The 23398-nt window shown below is 42.5% G+C and overlaps 1 protein-coding gene across 3 annotated transcripts in view; it reads right to left on the bottom strand.

The window, feature by feature from the left end:
* Positions 1 to 23398, bottom strand: part of LOC139752232 (protein FAN-like) — a 162566-nt gene that overhangs the window by 95746 nt on the left and 43422 nt on the right. For all 3 annotated transcript variants that reach the window (XM_071668259.1, XM_071668260.1, XM_071668261.1), the window contains exon 8: positions 6861 to 6920. In XM_071668259.1, the coding sequence (XP_071524360.1) occupies positions 6861 to 6920 (60 nt within the window). The remainder of the gene's footprint in view (positions 1 to 6860; positions 6921 to 23398) is intronic.

Genomic DNA, 23398 nt, shown 5'->3' with positions numbered 1-23398 from the left:
ATGACGTAAAAGCCTACTATGAAGGCAGGAGCAGAGAGCTGGAAGCCCCATCTTGCATTTCAATTTCTAAAAGACAAAACAGAAGGAGCTAAGCAAGGAGTGCTCATCCTCCTCGAAGGCTCAGGCTGGGGTGTCTAAATGCGTGAAGACGAAAGGAAAGATAGGTAGTATATATGAAGAAAGGAGCCTGGATGTTCTGGCTCTGAGTGAAACAAAGCTCAAGGATAAAGATGAAGAATGGATTAGAAATGTCTTAGGAGAAACATTAGGGCTTGGTGGGAGAGCAAGATGTAAGGATGGGGCAGCACTACTGATCAAGCAAGAGTTGTGGGCATGTGTGAGTGTTGGGAAATGAGTTCCAGACTAATATGGGGAAAAATGAAAGTGGATTGCGAGAGATGGGTGATTATTAGCACTTATACATAAGGCCATGAGGAGGTGGATGATGACAGGCAAGTGTTTTTAGATAGCTGAGTGAGTGCATCATTAATTTGATGCTAGAGACTGGGTATTAGTGATGGGTGATTTAAATGCGAGAGTGAGTAATGTGGCAACTGACGTTACAACTGGGGAATCTGAGGTATTCAGTGAGGTGAATAGGAATGGTGAACAGCCCATAGAGTTGCTTGCTGAAAAAGGACTGGTTACTGGGAATACTTGGTTTAAAAAGAGACAAACATGACAGTATGTGGGTAAGTAAGATCGATGGTAAGAGGGCATTACTGGACTATATACGAACTGACAGGATGTGAATGTCTTGAGAGAAGCAGCAGGTGGCATGTCTAATCATTACCTGGTGGAGACAAGGGGTTTCCAGAATATAGGAAATGATGTGGGTGAGAAGAGGGTGGCGAAAGTGAGTAAGTTTGGAAAAGAAACGCATGTGAAGTACTACCAGGAGATACTGCATACAGAATGGCAAAAGGTGAGAGTAAACAATGCAAAAGGAATGGATAAGGAATGGTAGCTACTTAGGGAAGCACTACTGTCATGTGTGAGAGAAGTGTGTGGCCTGCAGGTGGGAGGTGGGCAGGTGAGAAAGGGTCGTGAGTGATAGAGTGATGTAGTAAAGTTGCTACTGAGAGAGAAAAAATGTGTGGGTAATACTTACATGGAAGGAGTAAAAATGATTGGGAGATGTACAAGAGAATGCAGCAGGAGATCAAGAGGAAGGTGAAGGCATTGACAGAGAGCAAATGACAGTACAGATGAACAATTATCGGTAAACTTCTGGGAGAATAGATATTCAAGAAGGTTAATAGTGTGAGAAACAAAAGACAACAATGGGAACACTGGTGAATGGGGCAAAAGGGAAAAGTGGTAACAGGTAGTGATATGGAGGAGAAGATGGAGTATTTTGAAAGACTGTTGAATGAATTTGATGATAGGGCAGCAGATGTAGGATGTTTGGATCATGGAGGCATGTGAAGTGAGAGTCATGGAAATGGGATAGTTATGATACCAGAGGAGGTGCAAGCATTGAGTAATATGAAATATGGCAAGGCTGCTGGAGTGGATGATACCGCAGTTGAATTCCTTAAGAAAGTGGGTGAATGTGTTGCTGATTTGTTATTCAGTATTTTCAATGTAAATATTGATCATGGTGAGGTGCCTGAGGATTTGCACAATGCATTTATAGTGCCACTGTAAAAAGACAAGGAGGAAAAAGGCGAGTATTTGAGTTACAGGGGTATAATTTTGTTGAGCATACCCGGAAAGTTGTAAAAGACTGTGGTAAGAGAGAGGGTGAAGGCATGCACGGAGCATTAAAGAGCATTTAAAGATATTCTTTCACCCCAACTTTCATTTGCCCTCCAAATCTCCAATTCATTTGCACTCCTTCCCTATAAGTACCACCCAAAAGCCTCTTTTTTCTCTGTCACTACCAACTTTACTTCTTCATCCCACCAATCACTACTCTTTCTAATCTGCCCACCTCCCACCTTTCTCATGTCACATGCATCTTTTGAACATGCTATCACTGCTTCCCTAAATACATCCCATTCCTCACCCACTCCCCTCACATCATTTGCTCTCACCTTTTGCCATTCTACATTCAATCTCTCCTGGTACTTCCTTGCATAAGTCTCCTTTCCAAGCTCACTTACTCTCACCATTCTCTTCTCTCAACATATTCTCTTCTTTTTTGAAAAGCTCTACAAATCTTCACCTTCGCCTCTACAAGACAGTGATCAGACATCCCACTAGTTGCCCCTCTCAGCACATTAACATTTAAAAGTCTCTCTTTTACACACCTATTAATTAACACATAATCTAACATACTCGATCAAACCACCGCACATTGTCCTCAAACATTTAATTTCCAACACATCCACCCTCCTCTGCACAACTCTATCTACAGCCCAAGCCTAACAACCATATATCATGGTTGGAACTACTATTCTTTCAAAAATACCCATTTTCACTCTTTGAGACAATGTTCTCTCCCTCCACACATTCTTCATTGCTCCCAGAACCCTCGACCCCTCCCGCACCCTGTGACTCACTTCCACTCCCATGGTTCCATCTGCTCCACTCCCAGATATCTAAAACACTTCACTTCCTCCAATTTTTCTCCACTCAAACTTACATCCCAACTAACTTGTCCCTCAATCCTACTGAACCTATCAATCCTGCTCTTATTCACATTTATTCTCAACTTTCTCCTTTCACACACTTTCCAAACTCACTCACCAACTTCTGCAGTTTCTCACTCGAATCAGCCACCAGTGCTGTATCATCGGTTAACAACAACTGACTTACTTCCCAAGCCCTCTCATCCCCAAGAGACTGCACACTCACCCCTCTATCCAAGACTCTTGCATTTACCTCCCTAACCATTCCAGCCATAGGTAGAACATTTTTTAAGTCAAAAATACACATATTACACTTAATATGGTTTTTTACACTCATGATTGCATGATTGACCGGAAGCCGCAGCTCACTGCCACTGCGCAGCATATCACTAGCCCAAGAAAAGATCCAAATTCAAAATTCAAAGTATGTTTTCTACTGAATTCTTATCGATACTGCTCCGTTGTAAAGTTGAAAAATTGTAAGTCGAACCATCATAAGTCAGAGATTATCAGTTTTTTGGTCAGGGTGTTGTGCAAAGTGAGAGTCAGCAGTGTGGTTTGGTGAAGAGGGAATAGATGGTGAAAGCCTTGTGGAAGATGAAATCTGGCAAGGCAGAGGGTTTGGATGGCATTGCAGTTTTAGTTATTAAGAAAAGGGGTAACTATATTGGTAATTGGTCATTAAGGATATATAATGTATGTATAGATCATGGTGAAGTGCTTGAAGACTGGTGGAATGTATGTATCATGCCACTGTCCAAAGGCAATGGAGATAAAGGTCACTGTTCAAACTACAGAGGTATAAGTTTGTTGAGTATTCCTGGGAAATTGTATGGGAGGGTATTGACTCAGAGGGTGAAGACATGTACAAAGCATTAGACTGGGTAGAAGAAGTGCATTTTCTGAAATGGCAGAGGATGTGTGGATCAGGTGTTTTCTCTGAAGAATGTGTGTGAGAAATACTAAGGGAAACAGATAGATTTGTATGGGACATCTATGGATCTGGAGAAGGCACATGACAGTGTGGATAAGATATGCTTTGTGGAAGGCATTAAGAGGATACAGTGTGGGAGATAAGCTGCTATTAACAATGACAAGTTTTTACCAAGGAAGTAATGCATGCGTACGAATAGGAAGAGAGGAGAGTGAGTGGTTCCCAGTGAATGTCAGTCTGCAGAGGGGGTGTGTGATGTCCCCATGGCTGTGTAATTTGTTTATGGATGAGGTGGTTAGGGAGGTAAATGCAAGAGTTTTGGAGAGAGGGGTGAGTATGCAGTCTGTTGGGGATGAGAGGGCCTGGGAAGTACGTCAGTTGTTGCTTGCTGGTGACACAGCAATGGTGGCTGAGAGGGCCTGGGAAGTAAGTCAGTTGTTGCTTGCCGGTGACACAGCAATGGTGGCTGACTCGTGTGAGAAACTGCAAAAGTTGGTGACTGAGTTTGGAAAAGTGTGTGAAAGGAGAAAGTTGAGAGTAAATGTCAATAAGAACAAGGTTATTAGGTTCAGCAGGGTTGAGGGACAAGTCAACTGGGATGTAAATTTGAATGGAGACAAATTGAAGGAAGTGAGGTGTTACAGATATCTGGAAGTGGCCTTAGCAGTGAGAGGAACCATGGAAGCAGAAGTGAGTGAAAGGGTGGGGGAGGGGTCAAAGGTTTTGGGAGCTATGAAGAATGTGTGGAAGGAGAGAACATTATCTTGGAGAGCAAAAATAGGTATGTTTGAAGGAATAGTGGTTCCAACAATGTCATATGGATGCAAGGAATGGGCTACAGATAGGGTTGTATGGAGGAGGGTGTGTGCTGGTTGTAAAATGTTTGAAGATAATATGTGGTGTGAGGTGGTATGATCAAGTAAGTAATGAAAGGGTAAGACAGATGTGTGGAAATAAAAAGAGTGTGCTTGAGAGAGCAGAACAGGGTGTGTTGAAATGGTTTGGACGTATGGAAAGAATGAGAGAGGAAAGTTTGACAAAGGTTATATGTGTCAGAGGTGGAGGGAACAAGGAGAAATGGGAGGCCAAATTGGAGATGGAAGGATGGAGTGAAAAAGATTTTGAGCAATCAGGGCCTGAACATGCAGCAGGGTGAGAGGGATGCAATGAATAGATTGAATTGGAACGACGTGGTATACCAGGGTCGCCGTGCTGTCAATGGACTGAGCCAGGGCATGGGAAACATCTTGGGTAAACTATGGAAAGGTCTGTGGAGCCTGGAGAGGGAGCTGTGGTTTTGGTGCATTACACATGACAGTTAGAGACTGAGTGTGAACAAATGTGGTCTTTTTTGTCTGTTTTCTTGGCACTATCGCGCTGAAGCAGAGGCAGCGATGCTGTTTCCTTTGGGACGGGGGTAGCTCCAGGAATGGATGAAGGCAGGCAAGTATGAATATGTGCATGTGTATATATGTATATGTCTGTGTAAGGCTATGTATATGTGTATATGATGATATGTATATGTATGTATATGTGTGAGTATGGGCAATTGTTTATGTGCATATGAGTGGATGGGCTATTCTTCATCTGCTTTCTGACGCTACCTTGTTGACGCAGAAGACAGTGATCAAGTATAATAAATCTATATCAGTATACGCTGGGTGCAGTCTTTCTCTAATGCACATAACTATGGCTTAGCACATTTCAAAAGACAGGTCTTTCACTTTCTCAAAAATTCATAAATACTTTCCCTTGACTTTTCTTTTTCCATTTCATGGTTCTCTCAGTATTTCAATTAAGGTCCGACCTTGATGTGGACTTGTGTCCATGACTGGAGCATTCAACATAAAGGTATATTTAAGAGTTCTCAATATTCTTTCTTAAGTTCCCTAATTTTCTCAGAATTATTGTACCATTAGGTGGGTGCTCAAACACCAGTCGTCCATAGTCCATCATTTAATACATTCAAGCTTTTGCCTTCACAGAGGCATCATCAGGAATCTACAAAAAGAGAAAAATACTGCATCACAAAACTTGGATAAGAAAAGTAAAATGCAAACAAAACACAAAAACACTCAGTAAAAGACAGCAAAAAGCCCATAAAAGTAAGAGAAATGCTAAACAAATTAACAATCTCATAAAGGGTAGCACAATCTAAACAGAACATATGGAAACAGACTGTAAGTTTTCAATATATAGTATATAAGAAAATAAGGTACGCACACGAATCGGCAGAACAGTGTGTAAGTGGCTCCAGGTGAAGGTAAGTCTACCACAGGGATATGTGATATAGCCATGGCTATTAAATTTGTTAATGGATGGAGTGATGATGGACGTAAAACCAGTTTCCTGAAAAGAAGGGCATGTGTGCAGGCTGTCGGGGGTTAGAAGGGGGCCTGGGAAGGCAGTTCATTGTTGTTTCCTGATGACAAGGAACTGGTTTCAGATTCAAGTAAGAAACAGATAATGTCTAAAGTAGGGAAAGTGTGTGAAAGGAGGAGGTAAATGTGAGTAACAATCAAGATGATGAGGTTTAGCTGTGGAAAAAGACAGGTTACTTGGGGTGAGCTTGGATAAAGTAGGGTGTTTTAGATAGCTGGGAGTAAATGTGGTAGTGATTGGGCCCAGAAAATGGATGCAACTCATAGAGTGGGTGATGGGAGCATTGAGGAATGAGCGGAAAGAAAGGTAGCTATCTACAATGGTGAAAAAGGGTATGTTTGAAGGTATAGTGGTAACAATGATGCTGTATGGATGAGAGGCATGGACTTTAGATGAGCAGCATGAGGAAGATCAAGAAGTGTGTTTTGTTAATTCTGGCCACCATACTGTCCAAATGCCATTACCAATAGACTAACAAAGCCATGTTTCTAAGGCTTATAGTCATAGGCAAATAATCCCAAAAACACAGCCAGAAATACAAATGAACAATGTAAAAGAAAAATCTGTTCACCATGATCTGTATTCTTCATACTTGCTTGCGCATGAGGGAATTTGGACTAACCAAAACTATTTCCAAAACTAACAATAAAAGCCAAGTATATCTAGCAGATGTTTCTAAATCTTAATGATACTAATCAGATATATTACCACCCTATACCAAACAACACCAATTATTAACAAAAGCCATGTATATCCAGCAGATGTTTCTATATCTTAATGATACTAATTAGAAATATTACAATCCAATACAGGGCTACACCAAAAGCAAAGGTTCATTGATTGGTACTGTCAACAAAGATTTTAATCTTAAACAGAAAAATCTATCCCCTAAGAGTAAATTGCAATAGCTAAATACCAGGCCAGATGGAATTCATCAAACTACTCCAAACACATTCTCTGACTCTTACCTTAAAGGTTAGCAGTAGATGCTTCACCATGCACTGATCTCGGCAAAATACCTCCAAGCCCTATGATATAAAATCTCATTTAATTCGAGGCTGAAATTAAGTTATTAAATTGACAAAATCAAAATCACATGAGCATTTCATCACTTAACACTAATACAAAAATATCATGAAATGAGACACAATGATTATTACTATAATCATTATTATTATTTATTTCATTTATCTATCATACTATTTTGCTGTCTCCCGCATTAGCGAGGCAGCACAAGGAAACAAATGAAAGAATGGCGCAACACACTCAAATACACATGTATATACATACACGTCCACATACACACATATACATACCTATACATTTAAATGTATACATATATATACATCTTTCTTTCTTTCAAACTATTCGCCATTTCCCGCATTAGCGAGGTAGCGTTAAGAACAGAGGACTGGGCCTTTGAGGGAATATCCTCACCTGGCCCAATTCTCTGTTCCTTCTTTTGGAAAATTAAAAAAAACGAGAGGGGAGGATTTCCAGCCCCCCGCTCCCTCCCCTTTTAGTCGCCTTCTACGACACGCAGGGAATACGTGGGAAGTATTCTTTCTCCCCTATCCCCAGGGATAATATATATACATACACAGACATATACATAAATACACATGTACATAATTCATACTTGCTGCCTTTATTCATTCCCATCGCCACCCTGTCACACATGAAATGACGACCCCCTCCCCCCGCAAGCGCATGAGGTAGCACTAGGAAAAGACAACGAAGGCCACATTCGTTCACACTCAGTCTCTAGTTGTCATGTATAATGCACCGAAACCACAGCTCCCTTTTCACATCCCAGCCCCACAAAACTTTCCATGGTTTACCCCACACGCTTCACATTCCCTGGTTCAATCCATTGACAGCATGTTGACCCTGCCGGTATACCACATCGTTCCAATTCACTCTATTCCTTGCACGCCTTTCACCCTCCTGCATGTTCAGGCCCTGATCACTCAAAATCTTTTTCACTCCATGTTTCCACCTCCAATTTGGTCTCCCACTTCTCCTTGTTCCCTCCACCTCTGACACATATATCCTCTTTGTCAGTCTTTCCTCACACATTCTTTCCGTGTGACCAAACCATTTCAATACACACACTTCTACTCTCTCAACCACACTCTTTTTATTACCACACATCTCTCTTTCCCTTTCATTACTTACTCGATAAAACCACATCACACCACATATTGTCCTCAAACATTTCATTTCCAACACATCCACCCTCCTCCGCACAACCCTATCTATAGCCCATGCCTCGCAACCATATAACATTGCTGGAACTACTATTCCTTCAAACATACCCATTTTTGCACTCTGAGATAACGTTCTCGCCTTCCACATATTCTTCAACACTCCCAGAACCTTCACCTACTCCCCCACTCTGTGACTTACTTCTGCTTCCATGGTTCCATCCACTGCTAAGTCCACTCCCAGATATCTAAAACACTTCACTTCCTCCAGTTTTTCTCCATTCAAACTTACCTCCCAGTTAACTTGTCCCTCAACCCTACTGAAACTAATAACCTTAGTCTGAATCAAATTTACTCTCAACTTTCTTCTTTCACACACTTTACCAAATTCAGTCACCAACCTCTGCAGTTTCTCATCCAAATCAGCTACCAGTGCTGTATCATCAGCGAACAACTACTGACTCACTTCCCAAGCCCTCTCATCCACAACAGACTACATACTTCATACTTCACTCTACACTCAATCTCTCCTGGTGCTTCCTCACACAAGTCTCCTTTCTAAACTCACTTACTCTCATCCCTCTCTTCTCCCCAACATTCTCTCTTCTTTTCTGAAAACGTCTACAAATCTTCACCTTCACCCCCTGAAGACAGTGTTCAGATATCCCTTCAGCTGCTCCTCTCAGAACATTTACATCAAAAGGTCTGTCTTTTACACGCCTATCAATTAACAGTTTCTCACTCAAATCAGCCACTAGAGCTGTATCATCAGCAAACAACAACTGACTCACTTCCCAGGCCCTCTCATTCACAGCAGACTGCACACTCACCCCTCTCCCCAAAACCTTGCATTTACCTCCCTAACAACCCCATCCGTAAACAATTTAAACAACCATGGGGACATCACACACTCCTGCCGCAAACCGACATTCACTGGGAACCAATCACTCTCCTCTCTTCCTGCTCATACACATGCCTTACATCCTTTGTAAAAGCTTTTCACTGCTTCTAGCAACTTACCACCTACAACATATACTCTTAAGATCTTCCACAAAGCATCTTTATCAACCCTATCATATGCCTTCTCCAGACCCATAAATCCATCTGTTTTTCTAAGTATTTCTCACACACATTCTTCAAAGCAAACAAAGCAAAGCACAGCAATCCTCTACCTCTTCTGAAACCACACTGCTCTTCCCCAATCTGATGCTCTGTACATGCCTTCGCCTTCTCAATCAAAACCCTCCCATATAATTTCCCAGGAATACTCAACAAACTTATGCTGCTGTAGTTCGAATACTCACCTTTATCCCCTCTGCCTTTGTCCAATGGCACTATGCATGCATTCTGCCAATCCTCAGACACTTTACCATGGTCCATACATACAATGAATATCTTTACCAACCAATCAACAACACAGTCACAACCTTTTTTAATAAATTCCACTGCAATACCATCCAAGCCCACAGCTTTGCCAGATTTCATTTTCCGCGAAGGTTTCACTACCTCATCTCTCTTAACTAAGCCATTCTCCCTGACCCTCTCACTTTACACTCCATCCCAATCAAAACACCCTACAGCTGCCATTCTATCATCAAACTTATTCAACAAACCTTCAAAATACTCACTCCATCTCCTTCTCGCTTCATCACTTGCCCCCTTCACCAAGGTACCCATTTCTTCTCTTGTCTTATGCATGTTATTTACCTCCTTCCAAAACATCTTTTTATTCTCCCTAAAATTTAATGATACTCTCTCACCCAAACTCTCATTAGCCCTCTTTTTCAACCCTTGAACCTTTCTCTTGACCTCCTGTAACTTGCTTTATACATCTCCAAGGCATTTGCAGTCCTTCCTTGCAAGTATCATCCAAATGCCTCTCTTTTCGCTTTCACTAACAACCTAACTTCTTCATCCCACCACTCACTATCCTTTCTAATCTGCCCACCTCCCACCTGTCTCAGGCCATGTGCATCTTTTGCATAAGCTATCACTGCTTCCCTTAATACGTCCCATTCCTCACCCACTCCCCTCACGTCATTAGCTCTCACCTTTTGCCATTCTACACTCAATCTCTCCTGGTACTTCCTCACACAAGTCTCCTTTCCATGCTCACTTACTCTCACCACTCTCTTCTCCCCAACATTCTTCTTTTTTGAAAACCTCTACAAATCTTCACCTTTGCCTCCACATGATATGATCAGATATCCCTCCAGCTGCCTCTCTCAGCACATTAACATCCAAAAGTCTCTCTTTCACATGCCTATCAATTAACACGTAATCCAATAATGCCTTCTGACCATTTCTCCTACTCACATACGTATACTTATGTATTTCTCTCTTTTAAAACCAGGTATTCCCAATCACCAGTCTTTTTTCAGCACACAAATCCACAAGCTCTTCACCATTTCCATTCACAACACTGAATGCCCCAAGTACACCAATTATACCCTCAACTGCCACACTACTCACCTTTCATTTAAATCACCCATCACTAAAACCCAGTCACGATCATCAAAGCAGCTGATGCACTCACTCAGCTGCTCCCAAAACACTTGCCTCTCATGATCTTTCTCCTCATGACCAGGTGCATATGCACCAATAATCACCCATCTCTCTCCATCCACTTTCAGTTTTACTGACATCAATCTAGAATTTACTTTCTTACATTCTATCACATACTCCTACAACTGCTTCAGGAGCAGTACTACTCCTTTTTTAGCTCTTGTCCTCTCACCAACACCTGACTTTACCCCCAAGACATTCCCAAACCACTCTTCCTATTTACCCTTGAGCATAGTTTCACTTAGAGCCAGAACATCCAATTTTCTTTCCTCAAACATACTACCTATCTCTCCTTTCTTATCTTGGCTACATCCACACACATTCAGACATCCCAATCTGAGCCTTCAAGGAGGATGAGCACTCCCTGCTTGACTCCTTCTGTTTCCCCTTTTAGAAATTGAAATACATGAAGGGGAGGGTTTCCAGCTTGCCACTCCTGCCCCCTTTAGTCACCTTCTATGACATGCAGGGAATGTGTGGTAATAAAAAGAAAGTGGTTGCGAGAGCAGAAGAGGGTGTGTTGAAATGGTTTTGACATATGGAGAGAATGGGTGAAGAATGGCTGACAAAGAGGTATATGTGTTTGAGGTGGAGGGAACAAAGAGAGGCGGGAGATCCAATTGGAGATGGAAGGATCAAGTGAAAGAGATTTTGAGTGATCAGGGCCTGAACATGCAGGAGGGTGAGAGGTGTGCAAGGAATAGAATGAAACGGAACAATGTAGGTATACCGGGGTTGACGTACTTCAATGGACTGGACCAGGGCATGTGAAACATCTGGTGTAAACCAATGAAAAGTCTTTGGGGCCTGGATGTGGATAGGGAGTGTGAGCTAGAGTCTGAGTGTGAACAAATGTGGCCTTATATGTCTGTTTTCATGGCGCTACCTCACTGAAGTGAGTGCAGGACAGTGATGCTGTTTCCTGTGGGGCAATGTGGTGCTGGGAATGGATTGGAGGCAAGCAAGTATGAATATGCACATGTGTATATATGTATATGTCTGTGTATGTATATAAACCCTCCCTTCCTTGTATTTTACCTTTCTAAATGGGGAAACAGAAGAAGGAGTCATGCAAGGAGTGCTCATCCTCCTCAAAGGCTAAGATTGGGGTGTCTAAATGTGTGTAGATGTAACCAAGATGAGAAAAAAGGAGAGACAGGTAGTATGTTTGAGGAAAGGAACCTGGATGTCTTGGCTCTGAGTGAAACGAAGCTCAAGAGTAAAGGGGAAGAGTGGTCTGGGAATGTCTTGGGAGTAAAGTAAGGGGTTAGTGAGAGCACAAGAGCAAGGGAAGGAGTAGCACTGCTCCTGAAACAGGAGTGGTTAGAGTATGTGATAGGGTGTAAGAACGTAAACTAGACTGATATGGGTAAAACTGAAAAAGGATGGAGATAAACGGGTGATTATTGGTGCAGAAAGATCATGAGAGGCAAGTGTTTTGGGAGCAGATGAGTGAGTGTGTTAGTAGTTTTGATGCACGAGACTGGGTTATAGTGATGGGTGATTTGAATGCAAAGGTGAGTAATGTGGCAGTTGAGGGAATAATTGGTGTACATGGGGTGTTCAGTGTTGTAAATGGAAATGGTGAAGAGCTTGTAAATTTATGTGCTGAAAAAGGACTGGTGATTGGGAATACCTGGCTTAAAAAGAGAGATATACATAAGTATACGTAAGTAAGTAGGAGAGATGGCCAGAGAGCGTTATTGGATTATGTGTTAATTAATAGGTGTGCGAAAGAGAGACTTTTGGATGTTAATGTGCTGAGAGGTGCAACTGGAGGGATGTCTGATCATTATCTTGTGGAGGCGAAGGTGAAGATTTGTAGAGGTTTTCAGAAAAGAAGAGAGAATGTTGGGGTGAGGAGAGTGGTGAGAGTAAGTGAGCTTGGGAAGGAGACTTGTGTGAGGAAGTACCAGGAGAGACTGAGTACAGAATCGAAAAAGGTGAGAACAAAGGACATAAGGGGAGTGGGGGAGGTATGGTATGTATTTAGGGAAGCAGTGATGGCTTGCGCAAAAGATGCTTGTGGCATGAGAAGCGTGGAAGGTGGGCAGATTACAAAGGGTAGTGAGTGGTGGGATGAAGAAGTAATATCATTAGTGAAAGAGAAGAGAGAGGCATTTGGACGATTTTTGCAAGGAAACAATGCAAATGACTGGGAGATGTATAAAAGAAAGAGGCAGGAGGTCAAGAGAAAGGTGCAAGAGGTGAAAAAGAGGGCAAATGAGAGTTGGGGTGAGAGAGTTTCATTAAATTTAGGGAGAATAAAAAGATGCTTTGGCAGGAGGTAAATAAAGTGCATAAGACAAGGAAACAAATGGGAACTTCAATGAAGGGGGATAATGGGGAGGTGATAACAAGTAGTGGTGATGTGAGAAGGAGATGGAGTGAGTATTTTGAAGGTTTGTTGAATGTGTTTGATGATAGAGTGGCAGATATAGGGTGTTTTGGTCGAGGTATTGTGCAAAGTGAGAGGGTTAGGGAGAATGATTTGGCAAACAGAGAAGAGGTAGTAAAAGCTTTGCGGAAGATGAAAGCCAGCAAGGCGGAGGATTTGGAAGGTATTGCAGTGGAATTTATTAAAAAAGGGGGTGACTGTGTTGTTGACTGGTTGGTAAGGTTATTTAATGTATGTACGACTCATGGTGAGGTGCCTGAGGATTGGCGGAATGTGTGCATAGTGCCATTGTACAAAGGCAAAGGGGATGAAGGTGAGTGCTCAAATTACAGAGGTATGTTTGTTGAGTATTCCTGGTAAATTATATGGGAGGGTATTGATTGAGAGGGTGAAGGCATGTGCAGAGCATCAGACTGGGGAAGAGCAGTGTGGTTTCAGAAGTGGTAGAGGATGTGTGGATCAGGTGTTTGCTTTGAAGAATGTATGTGAGAAATACTTGAAAAGCAAATGGATTTGTATGTAGCATTTATGTCTGGAGAAGGCATTTGATAGAGTTGATAGAGATGCTCTGTGGAAGGTATTAAGAACATATGGTGTGGGAGGCAAGTTGTTAGAAGCAGTGAAAAGTTTTTATAGAGGATGTAAGGCATGTGTACGTGTAGGAAGAGAGGAAAGTGATTGGTTCTCAATGAATATAGGTTTACGGCAGGGGTGTGTGATGTCTCCATGGTTGTTTAATTTGTTTATGGATGGAAATGTTAGGGAGGTGAATGCAAGAGTTTTGGAAAGAGGGGCAAGTATGCAGTCTGTTGTGGATGAGAGAGCTTGGGAAGTGAGTCAGTTGTTGTTCACTGATGATACAGCACTGGTGGCTGATTCATGTGAGAAACTGCAGAAGCTGGTGACTGAGTTTGGTAAAGTGTGTGAAAGAAGAAAGCTGAGAGTAAATGTGAATAAGAGCAAGGTTATTAGGTATAGTAGGGTTGAAGGACGAGTCAACTGGGAGGTAAGTTTGAATGGAGAAAAACTGGAGGAAGTGAAGTGTTTTAGATATCTGGGAGTGGATTTGGCAGCTGATGGAACCATGGAAGTGGAAGCGAATCATAGGGTGGGGGAGGGGGCGAAAGTTCTGGGAGCATTGAAGAATGTGTGGTAGTCGAGAACATTATCTCGGGAAGCAAAAATGGGTGTGTTTGAAGGAATAGTGGTTCCAACAATGTTATATGGTGGCGAGGAATGGGCTATAGATAGAGTTGTGCAGAGGAGGGTGGATGTGCTGGAAATGAGATGTTTGAGGACAATATGTGGTGTGAGGCGGTTTGATCGAGTAAGCAATAATGGGCTAAGAGAGATGTGTGATAATAAAAAGAGTGTGATTGAGAGAGCAGAAGAGGGTGTTTTGAAATGGTTTGGTCACATGGAGAGAGTGAGTGAGGAAAGATTGGCCAAGAGGATATATGTGTTGGAGGTGGAGAGATGTGTGGAGAAAAAAAAAAAAAAAAAAAAAAAAAAAAAAAAAACACGGGAAATGGCGAATAGTTTAAAAGAAGAAAAATATATATATATATATATATATATATATATATATATATATATATATATATATATATATATATATATATATATATATCTATCCCTGGGGATAGGGGATTAAGAATACTTCCCACGTATTCCCTGCGTGTCGTAGAAGGCGACGAAAAGGGGAGGGAGCGGGGGGCTGGAAATCCTCCTCTCGTTTTTTTTTTTTTAATTTTCCAAAAGAAGGAACAGAGAATTGGGCCAGGTGAGGGTATTCCCTCAAAGGCCCAGTCCTCTGTTCTTAATGCTACCTCGCTAACGCGGGAAATGGCGAATAGTTTAAAGGAAGAAATATATATATATATTTTTTTTTTTTTTTTTTTAAACTATTCGCCATTTCCCGCATCAGCAAGGTAACGTTAAGAACAGAGGACTGGGCCTCTGAGGGAACATCCTCACCTGGCCCCCTTCTCTGTTCCTTCTTTTGGAAAATTAAAAAAAAAAAACAAGAGGGGAGGATTTCCAGCCCCCGCTCCCTCCCCTTTTAGTCACCTTCTACGACACGCAGGGAATACGTGGGAAGTATTCTTTCTCCCCAATTCCCAGGGATATATATACATATATACACATATATATATATATATATATATATATATATATATATATACATATATATACATACACAGACATATACATATGTACACATGTACATATTCACGCATGCTGCCTTTATTCATTCCTGTCGCCACCCAGCCACACATAAAATGGCAACCCCCTTCCCTTGTGCATGTGTGAGGTAGCGCTAGGAACAGACAACGAAGGCCACATTCGCTTACACAGTCTCTAGCTGTTATGTATAATGCAACGAAACCACAGCTCCCTTTCCACATCCAGGCCCCACAAAACTTTCCATGGTTTACCCCAGACACCTCACACGCTCTGGTTCAATCCGCCGACAGCACATCGACCCTGGCACACCACATCACTCCAATTCCCTCCAGTCCCCGCACACCCCCCACTCATATATATATAAGTGATTGGTTCTCAGTGAATGTAGGTTTGCGGCAGGGGTGTGTGATGTCTCCATGGTTGTTTAATTTGTTTATGGATGGGGTTGTTAGGGAGGTAAATGCAAGAGTCCTGGAAAGAGGGGCAAGTATGAAGTCTGTTGGGGATGAGAGAGCTTGGGAAGTGAGTCAGTTGTTGTTCGCTGATGATACAGCGCTGGTGGCTGATTCATGTGAGAAACTGCAGAAGCTGGTGACTGAGTTTGGTAAAGTGTGTGGAAGAAGAAAGTTAAGAGTAAATGTGAATAAGAGCAAGGTTATTAGGTACAGTAGGGTTGAGGGTCAAGTCAATTGGGAGGTGAGTTTGAATGGAGAAAAACTGGAGGAAGTGAAGTGTTTTAGATATCTGGGAGTGGATCTGTCAGCGGATGGAACCATGGAAGCGGAAGTGGATCATAGGGTGGGGGAGGGGGCGAAAATTTTGGGAGCCTTGAAAAATGTGTGGAAGTCGAGAACATTATCTCGGAAAGCAAAAATGGGTATGTTTGAAGGAATAGTGGTTCCAACAATGTTGTATGGTTGCGAGGCGTGGGCTATGGATAGAGTTGTGCGCAGGAGGATGGATGTGCTGGAAATGAGATGTTTGAGGACAATGTGTGGTGTGAGGTGGTTTGATCGAGTAAGTAACGTAAGGGTAAGAGAGATGTGTGGAAATAAAAAGAGCGTGGTTGAGAGAGCAGAAGAGGGTGTTTTGAAATGGTTTGGGCACATGGAGAGAATGAGTGAGGAAAGATTGACCAAGAGGATATATGTGTCGGAGGTGGAGGGAACGAGGAGAAGAGGGAGACCAAATTGGAGGTGGAAAGATGGAGTGAAAAAGATTTTGTGTGATCGGGGCCTGAACATGCAGGAGGGTGAAAGGAGGGCAAGGAATAGAGTGAATTGGAGCGATGTGGTATACAGGGGTTGACGTGCTGTCAGTGGAGTGAATCAAGGCATGTGAAGCGTCTGGGGTAAACCATGGAAAGCTGTGTAGGTATGTATATTTGCGTGTGTGGACGTGTGTATGTACATGTGTATGGGGGGGGGTTGGGCCATTTCTTTCGTCTGTTTCCTTGCGCTACCTCGCAAACACGGGAGACAGCAACAAAGTATAAAAAAAAAAAAAAAATATATATATATATATATATATATATATATATATATATATATATATATATATATATCTGTTTCCCATTTTAGAAAGTTAATACAAGGAGGGGAGGATTTCTGGCCCCCCGCTCCCGTCCCCTCTAGTCACTTTCTACGACACACGAGGAATACGTGGGAAGTATTCTTTCACCCCTATCCCCAGGGATAAATGGGCGTAAATGGGGAGGTGATAACAAGTAGTGGTGATGTGAGAAGGAGATGGAATGAGTATTTTGAAGGTTTGTTGAATGTGTCTGATGACAGAGTGGCAGATATAGGGTGTTTTGGTCGAGGTGGTGTGCAAAGTGAGAGGGTTAGGGAAAATGATTTGGTAAACAGAGAAGAGGTAGTAAAAGCTTTGTGGAAGATGAAAGCCGGCAAGGCAGCAGGATTGGATGGTATTGCAGTGGAATTTATTAAAAAAGGGGGTGACTGTATTGTTGACTGGTTGGTAAGGTTATTTAATGTATGTATGACTCATGGTGAGGTGCCTGAGGATTGGCGGAATGCGTGCATAGTGCCATTGTACAAAGGCAAAGGGGATAAGAGTGAGTGCTCAAATTACAGAGGTATTAGTTTGTTGAGTATTCCTGGTAAATTATATGGGAGGGTATTGATTGAGAGGGTGAAGGCATGTACAGAGCATCAGATTGGGGAAGAGCAGTGCGGTTTCAGAAGTGGTAGAGGATGTGTGGATCAGGTGTTTGCTTTGAAGAATGTATGTGAGAAATACTTAGAAAAGCAAATGGATTTGTATGTAGCATTTATGGATCTGGAGAAGGCATATGATAGAGTTGATAGAGATGCTCTGTGGAAGGTATTAAGAATATATGGTGTGGGAGGCAAGTTGTTAGAAGCAGTGAAAAGTTTTTATCGAGGATGTAAGGCATGTGTACGCGTAGGAAGAGAGGAAAGTGATTGGTTCTCAGTGAATGTAGGTTTGCGGCAGGGGTGTGTGATGTCTCCATGGTTGTTTAATTTGTTTATGGATGGGGTTGTTAGGGAGGTAAATGCAAGAGTCCTGGAAAGAGGGGCAAGTATGAAGTCTGTTGTGGATGAGAGAGCTTGGGAAGTGAGTCAGTTGTTGTTCACTGATGATACAGCACTGGTGGCTGATTCATGTGAGAAACTGCAGAAGCTGGTGACTGAGTTTGGTAAAGTGTTTGAAAGAAGAAAGCTGAGAGTAAATGTGAATAAGAGCAAGGTTATTAGGTATAGTAGGGTTGAAGGACGAGTCAACTGGGAGGTAAGTTTGAATGGAGAAAAACTGGAGGAAGTGAAGTGTTTTAGATATCTGGGAGTGGATTTGGCAGCTGATGGAACCATGGAAGTGGAAGCGAATCATAGGGTGGGGGAGGGGGCGAAAGTTCTGGGAGCATTGAAGAATGTGTGGTAGTCGAGAACATTATCTCGGGAAGCAAAAATGGGTGTGTTTGAAGGAATAGTGGTTCCAACAATGTTATATGGTGGCGAGGAATGGGCTATAGATAGAGTTGTGCAGAGGAGGGTGGATGTGCTGGAAATGAGATGTTTGAGGACAATATGTGGTGTGAGGCGGTTTGATCGAGTAAGCAATAATGGGTTAAGAGAGATGTGTGATAATAAAAAGAGTGTGATTGAGAGAGCAGAAGAGGGTGTTTTGAAATGGTTTGGTCACATGGAGAGAGTGAGTGAGGAAAGATTGGCCAAGAGGATATATGTGTTGGAGGTGGAGAGATGTGTGGAGAGAAAAAAAAAAAAAAAAAAAAAAAACGCGGGAAATGGCGAATAGTTTAAAAGAAGAAATATATATATATATATATATATATATATATATATATATATATCTATCCCTGGGGATAGGGGATTAAGAATACTTCCCACGTATTCCCTGTGTGTCGTAGAAGGCGACGAAAAGGGGAGGGAGCGGGGGGCTGGAAATCCTCCTCTCGTTTTTTTTTTTTTAATTTTCCAAAAGAAGGAACAGAGAATTGGGCCAGGTGAGGGTATTCCCTCAAAGGCCCAGTCCTCTGTTCTTAATGCTACCTCGCTAACGCGGGAAATGGCGAATAGTTTAAAGGAAGAAATATATATATTTTTTTTTTTTTTTTTTAAACTATTCGCCATTTCCCGCATCAGCAAGGTAACGTTAAGAACAGAGGACTGGGCCTCTGAGGGAACATCCTCACCTGGCCCCCTTCTCTGTTCCTTCTTTTGGAAAATTAAAAAAAAAAAACAAGAGGGGAGGATTTCCAGCCCCCCGCTCCCTCCCCTTTTAGTCACCTTCTACGACACGCAGGGAATACGTGGGAAGTATTCTTTCTCCCCAATTCCCAGGGATATATATACATATATACACATATATATATATATATATATATATACATATATATACATACACAGACATATACATATGTACACATGTACATATTCACGCATGCTGCCTTTATTCATTCCCGTCGCCACCCAGCCACACATAAAATGGCAACCCCCTTCCCTTGTGCATGTGTGAGGTAGCGCTAGGAACAGACAACGAAGGCCACATTCGCTTACACAGTCTCTAGCTGTTATGTATAATGCAACGAAACCACAGCTCCCTTTCCACATCCAGGCCCCACAAAACTTTCCATGGTTTACCCCAGACACCTCACACGCTCTGGTTCAATCCGCCGACAGCACATCGACCCTGGCACACCACATCACTCCAATTCCCTCCATTCCCCGCACACCCCCCACTCATATATATATAAGTGATTGGTTCTCAGTGAATGTAGGTTTGCGGCAGGGGTGTGTGATGTCTCCATGGTTGTTTAATTTGTTTATGGATGGGGTTGTTAGGGAGGTAAATGCAAGAGTCCTGGAAAGAGGGGCAAGTATGAAGTCTGTTGGGGATGAGAGAGCTTGGGAAGTGAGTCAGTTGTTGTTCGCTGATGATACAGCGCTGGTGGCTGATTCATGTGAGAAACTGCAGAAGCTGGTGACTGAGTTTGGTAAAGTGTGTGGAAGAAGAAAGTTAAGAGTAAATGTGAATAAGAGCAAGGTTATTAGGTACAGTAGGGTTGAGGGTCAAGTCAATTGGGAGGTGAGTTTGAATGGAGAAAAACTGGAGGAAGTGAAGTGTTTTAGATATCTGGGAGTGGATCTGTCAGCGGATGGAACCATGGAAGCGGAAGTGGATCATAGGGTGGGGGAGGGGGCGAAAATTTTGGGAGCCTTGAAAAATGTGTGGAAGTCGAGAACATTATCTCGGAAAGCAAAAATGGGTATGTTTGAAGGAATAGTGGTTCCAACAATGTTGTATGGTTGCGAGGCGTGGGCTATGGATAGAGTTGTGCGCAGGAGGATGGATGTGCTGGAAATGAGATGTTTGAGGACAATGTGTGGTGTGAGGTGGTTTGATCGAGTAAGTAACGTAAGGGTAAAAGAGATGTGTGGAAATAAAAAGAGCGTGGTTGAGAGAGCAGAAGAGGGTGTTTTGAAATGGTTTGGGCACATGGAGAGAATGAGTGAGGAAAGATTGACCAAGAGGATATATGTGTCGGAGGTGGAGGGAACGAGGAGAAGAGGGAGACCAAATTGGAGGTGGAAAGATGGAGTGAAAAAGATTTTGTGTGATCGGGGCCTGAACATGCAGGAGGGTGAAAGGAGGGCAAGGAATAGAGTGAATTGGAGCGATGTGGTATACAGGGGTTGACGTGCTGTCAGTGGAGTGAATCAAGGCATGTGAAGCGTCTGGGGTAAACCATGGAAAGCTGTGTAGGTATGTATATTTGCGTGTGTGGACGTGTGTATGTACATGTGTATGGGGGGGGGTTGGGCCATTTCTTTCGTCTGTTTCCTTGCGCTACCTCGCAAACACGGGAGACAGCGACAAAGTATAAAAAAAAAAAAAAAATTTTTTTAATTTTCCAAAAGAAGGAACAGAGAAGAGGCCAGGTGAGGATATTCCCTCAAAGGCCCAGTCCTCTGTTCTTAACGCTACCTCGCTAACGCGGGAAATGGCGAATAGTATGAAAGAAAGAAAGAATATATATATATATATATATATATATATATATATATATATATATATATATATATATATATATATATATATATCTGTTTCCCATTTTAGAAAGTTAATACAAGGAGGGGAGGATTTCTGGCCCCCCGCTCCCGTCCCCTCTAGTCACTTTCTACGACACACGAGGAATACGTGGGAAGTATTCTTTCACCCCTATCCCCAGGGATAAATGGGCGTAAATGGGGAGGTGATAACAAGTAGTGGTGATGTGAGAAGGAGATGGAATGAGTATTTTGAAGGTTTGTTGAATGTGTCTGATGACAGAGTGGCAGATATAGGGTGTTTTGGTCGAGGTGGTGTGCAAAGTGAGAGGGTTAGGGAAAATGATTTGGTAAACAGAGAAGAGGTAGTAAAAGCTTTGTGGAAGATGAAAGCCGGCAAGGCAGCAGGATTGGATGGTATTGCAGTGGAATTTATTAAAAAAGGGGGTGACTGTATTGTTGACTGGTTGGTAAGGTTATTTAATGTATGTATGACTCATGGTGAGGTGCCTGAGGATTGGCGGAATGCGTGCATAGTGCCATTGTACAAAGGCAAAGGGGATAAGAGTGAGTGCTCAAATTACAGAGGTATTAGTTTGTTGAGTATTCCTGGTAAATTATATGGGAGGGTATTGATTGAGAGGGTGAAGGCATGTACAGAGCATCAGATTGGGGAAGAGCAGTGCGGTTTCAGAAGTGGTAGAGGATGTGTGGATCAGGTGTTTGCTTTGAAGAATGTATGTGAGAAATACTTAGAAAAGCAAATGGATTTGTATGTAGCATTTATGGATCTGGAGAAGGCATATGATAGAGTTGATAGAGATGCTCTGTGGAAGGTATTAAGAATATATGGTGTGGGAGGCAAGTTGTTAGAAGCAGTGAAAAGTTTTTATCGAGGATGTAAGGCATGTGTACGCGTAGGAAGAGAGGAAAGTGATTGGTTCTCAGTGAATGTAGGTTTGCGGCAGGGGTGTGTGATGTCTCCATGGTTGTTTAATTTGTTTATGGATGGGGTTGTTAGGGAGGTAAATGCAAGAGTCCTGGAAAGAGGGGCAAGTATGAAGTCTGTTGTGGATGAGAGAGCTTGGGAAGTGAGTCAGTTGTTGTTCGCTGATGATACAGCGCTGGTGGCTGATTCATGTGAGAAACTGCAGAAGCTGGTGACTGAGTTTGGTAAAGTGTGTGGAAGAAGAAAGTTAAGAGTAAATGTGAATAAGAGCAAGGTTATTAGGTACAGTAGGGTTGAGGGTCAAGTCAATTGGGAGGTGAGTTTGAATGGAGAAAAACTGGAGGAAGTGAAGTGTTTTAGATATCTGGGAGTGGATCTGTCAGCGGATGGAACCATGGAAGCGGAAGTGGATCATAGGGTGGGGGAGGGGGCGAAAATTTTGGGAGCCTTGAAAAATGTGTGGAAGTCGAGAACATTATCTCGGAAAGCAAAAATGGGTATGTTTGAAGGAATAGTGGTTCCAACAATGCTGTATGGTTGCGAGGCGTGGGCTATGGATAGAGTTGTGCGCAGGAGGATGGATGTGCTGGAAATGAGATGTTTGAGGACAATGTGTGGTGTGAGGTGGTTTGATCGAGTAAGTAACGTAAGGGTAAGAGAGATGTGTGGAAATAAAAAGAGCGTGGTTGAGAGAGCAGAAGAGGGTGTTTTGAAATGGTTTGGGCACATGGAGAGAATGAGTGAGGAAAGATTGACCAAGAGGATATATGTGTCGGAGGTGGAGGGAACGAGGAGAAGAGGGAGACCAAATTGGAGGTGGAAAGATGGAGTGAAAAAGATTTTGTGTGATCGGGGCCTGAACATGCAGGAGGGTGAAAGGAGGGCAAGGAATAGAGTGAATTGGAGCGATGTGGTATACAGGGGTTGACGTGCTGTCAGTGGATTGAATCAAGGCATGTGAAGCGTCTGGGGTAAACCATGGAAAGCTGTGTAGGTATGTATATTTGCGTGTGTGGACGTGTGTATGTACATGTGTATGGGGGGGGGGTTGGGCCATTTCTTTCGTCTGTTTCCTTGCGCTACCTCGCAAACACGGGAGACAGCGACAAAGTATAAAAAAAAAAAAAATATACATATATATATATATATATATATATATATATACATATTCCTCGCGTGTCGTAGAAAGCGACTAGAGGGGACGGGAGCGGGGGGCCAGAAATCCTCCCCTCCTTGTATTAACTTTCTAAAATGGGAAACAGAAGGGTATGTATATTTGCGTGTGTGGACGTATGTATATACATGTGTATGGGGGGGGGTTGGGCCATTTCTTTCGTCTGTTTCCTTGCGCTACCTCGCAAACGCGGGAGACAGCGACAAAGTATAATAATAATAATAATAATGATATATACATATACACATACACACACATACACATACATACGCACATATACACACACACACATACATATATATACATGAAGAATGTGTGGAAGTCAAGAACATTATCTCGGAAAGCAAAAATGGGTATGTTTGAAGGAATAGTGGTTCCAACAATGTTGTATGGTTGCGAGGCATGGGCTATGGATAGAGTTGTACGCAGGAGGATGGATGTGCTGGAAATGAGATGTTTGAGGACAATGTGTGG

This window comes from Panulirus ornatus, chromosome 12 (assembly GCF_036320965.1).
Source record: "Panulirus ornatus isolate Po-2019 chromosome 12, ASM3632096v1, whole genome shotgun sequence".
Lineage (NCBI taxonomy): Eukaryota > Metazoa > Arthropoda > Malacostraca > Decapoda > Palinuridae > Panulirus > Panulirus ornatus.
Note: the sequence above shows the minus strand (reverse complement) of the source record. Positions and strands in the feature narration are given on the sequence as shown.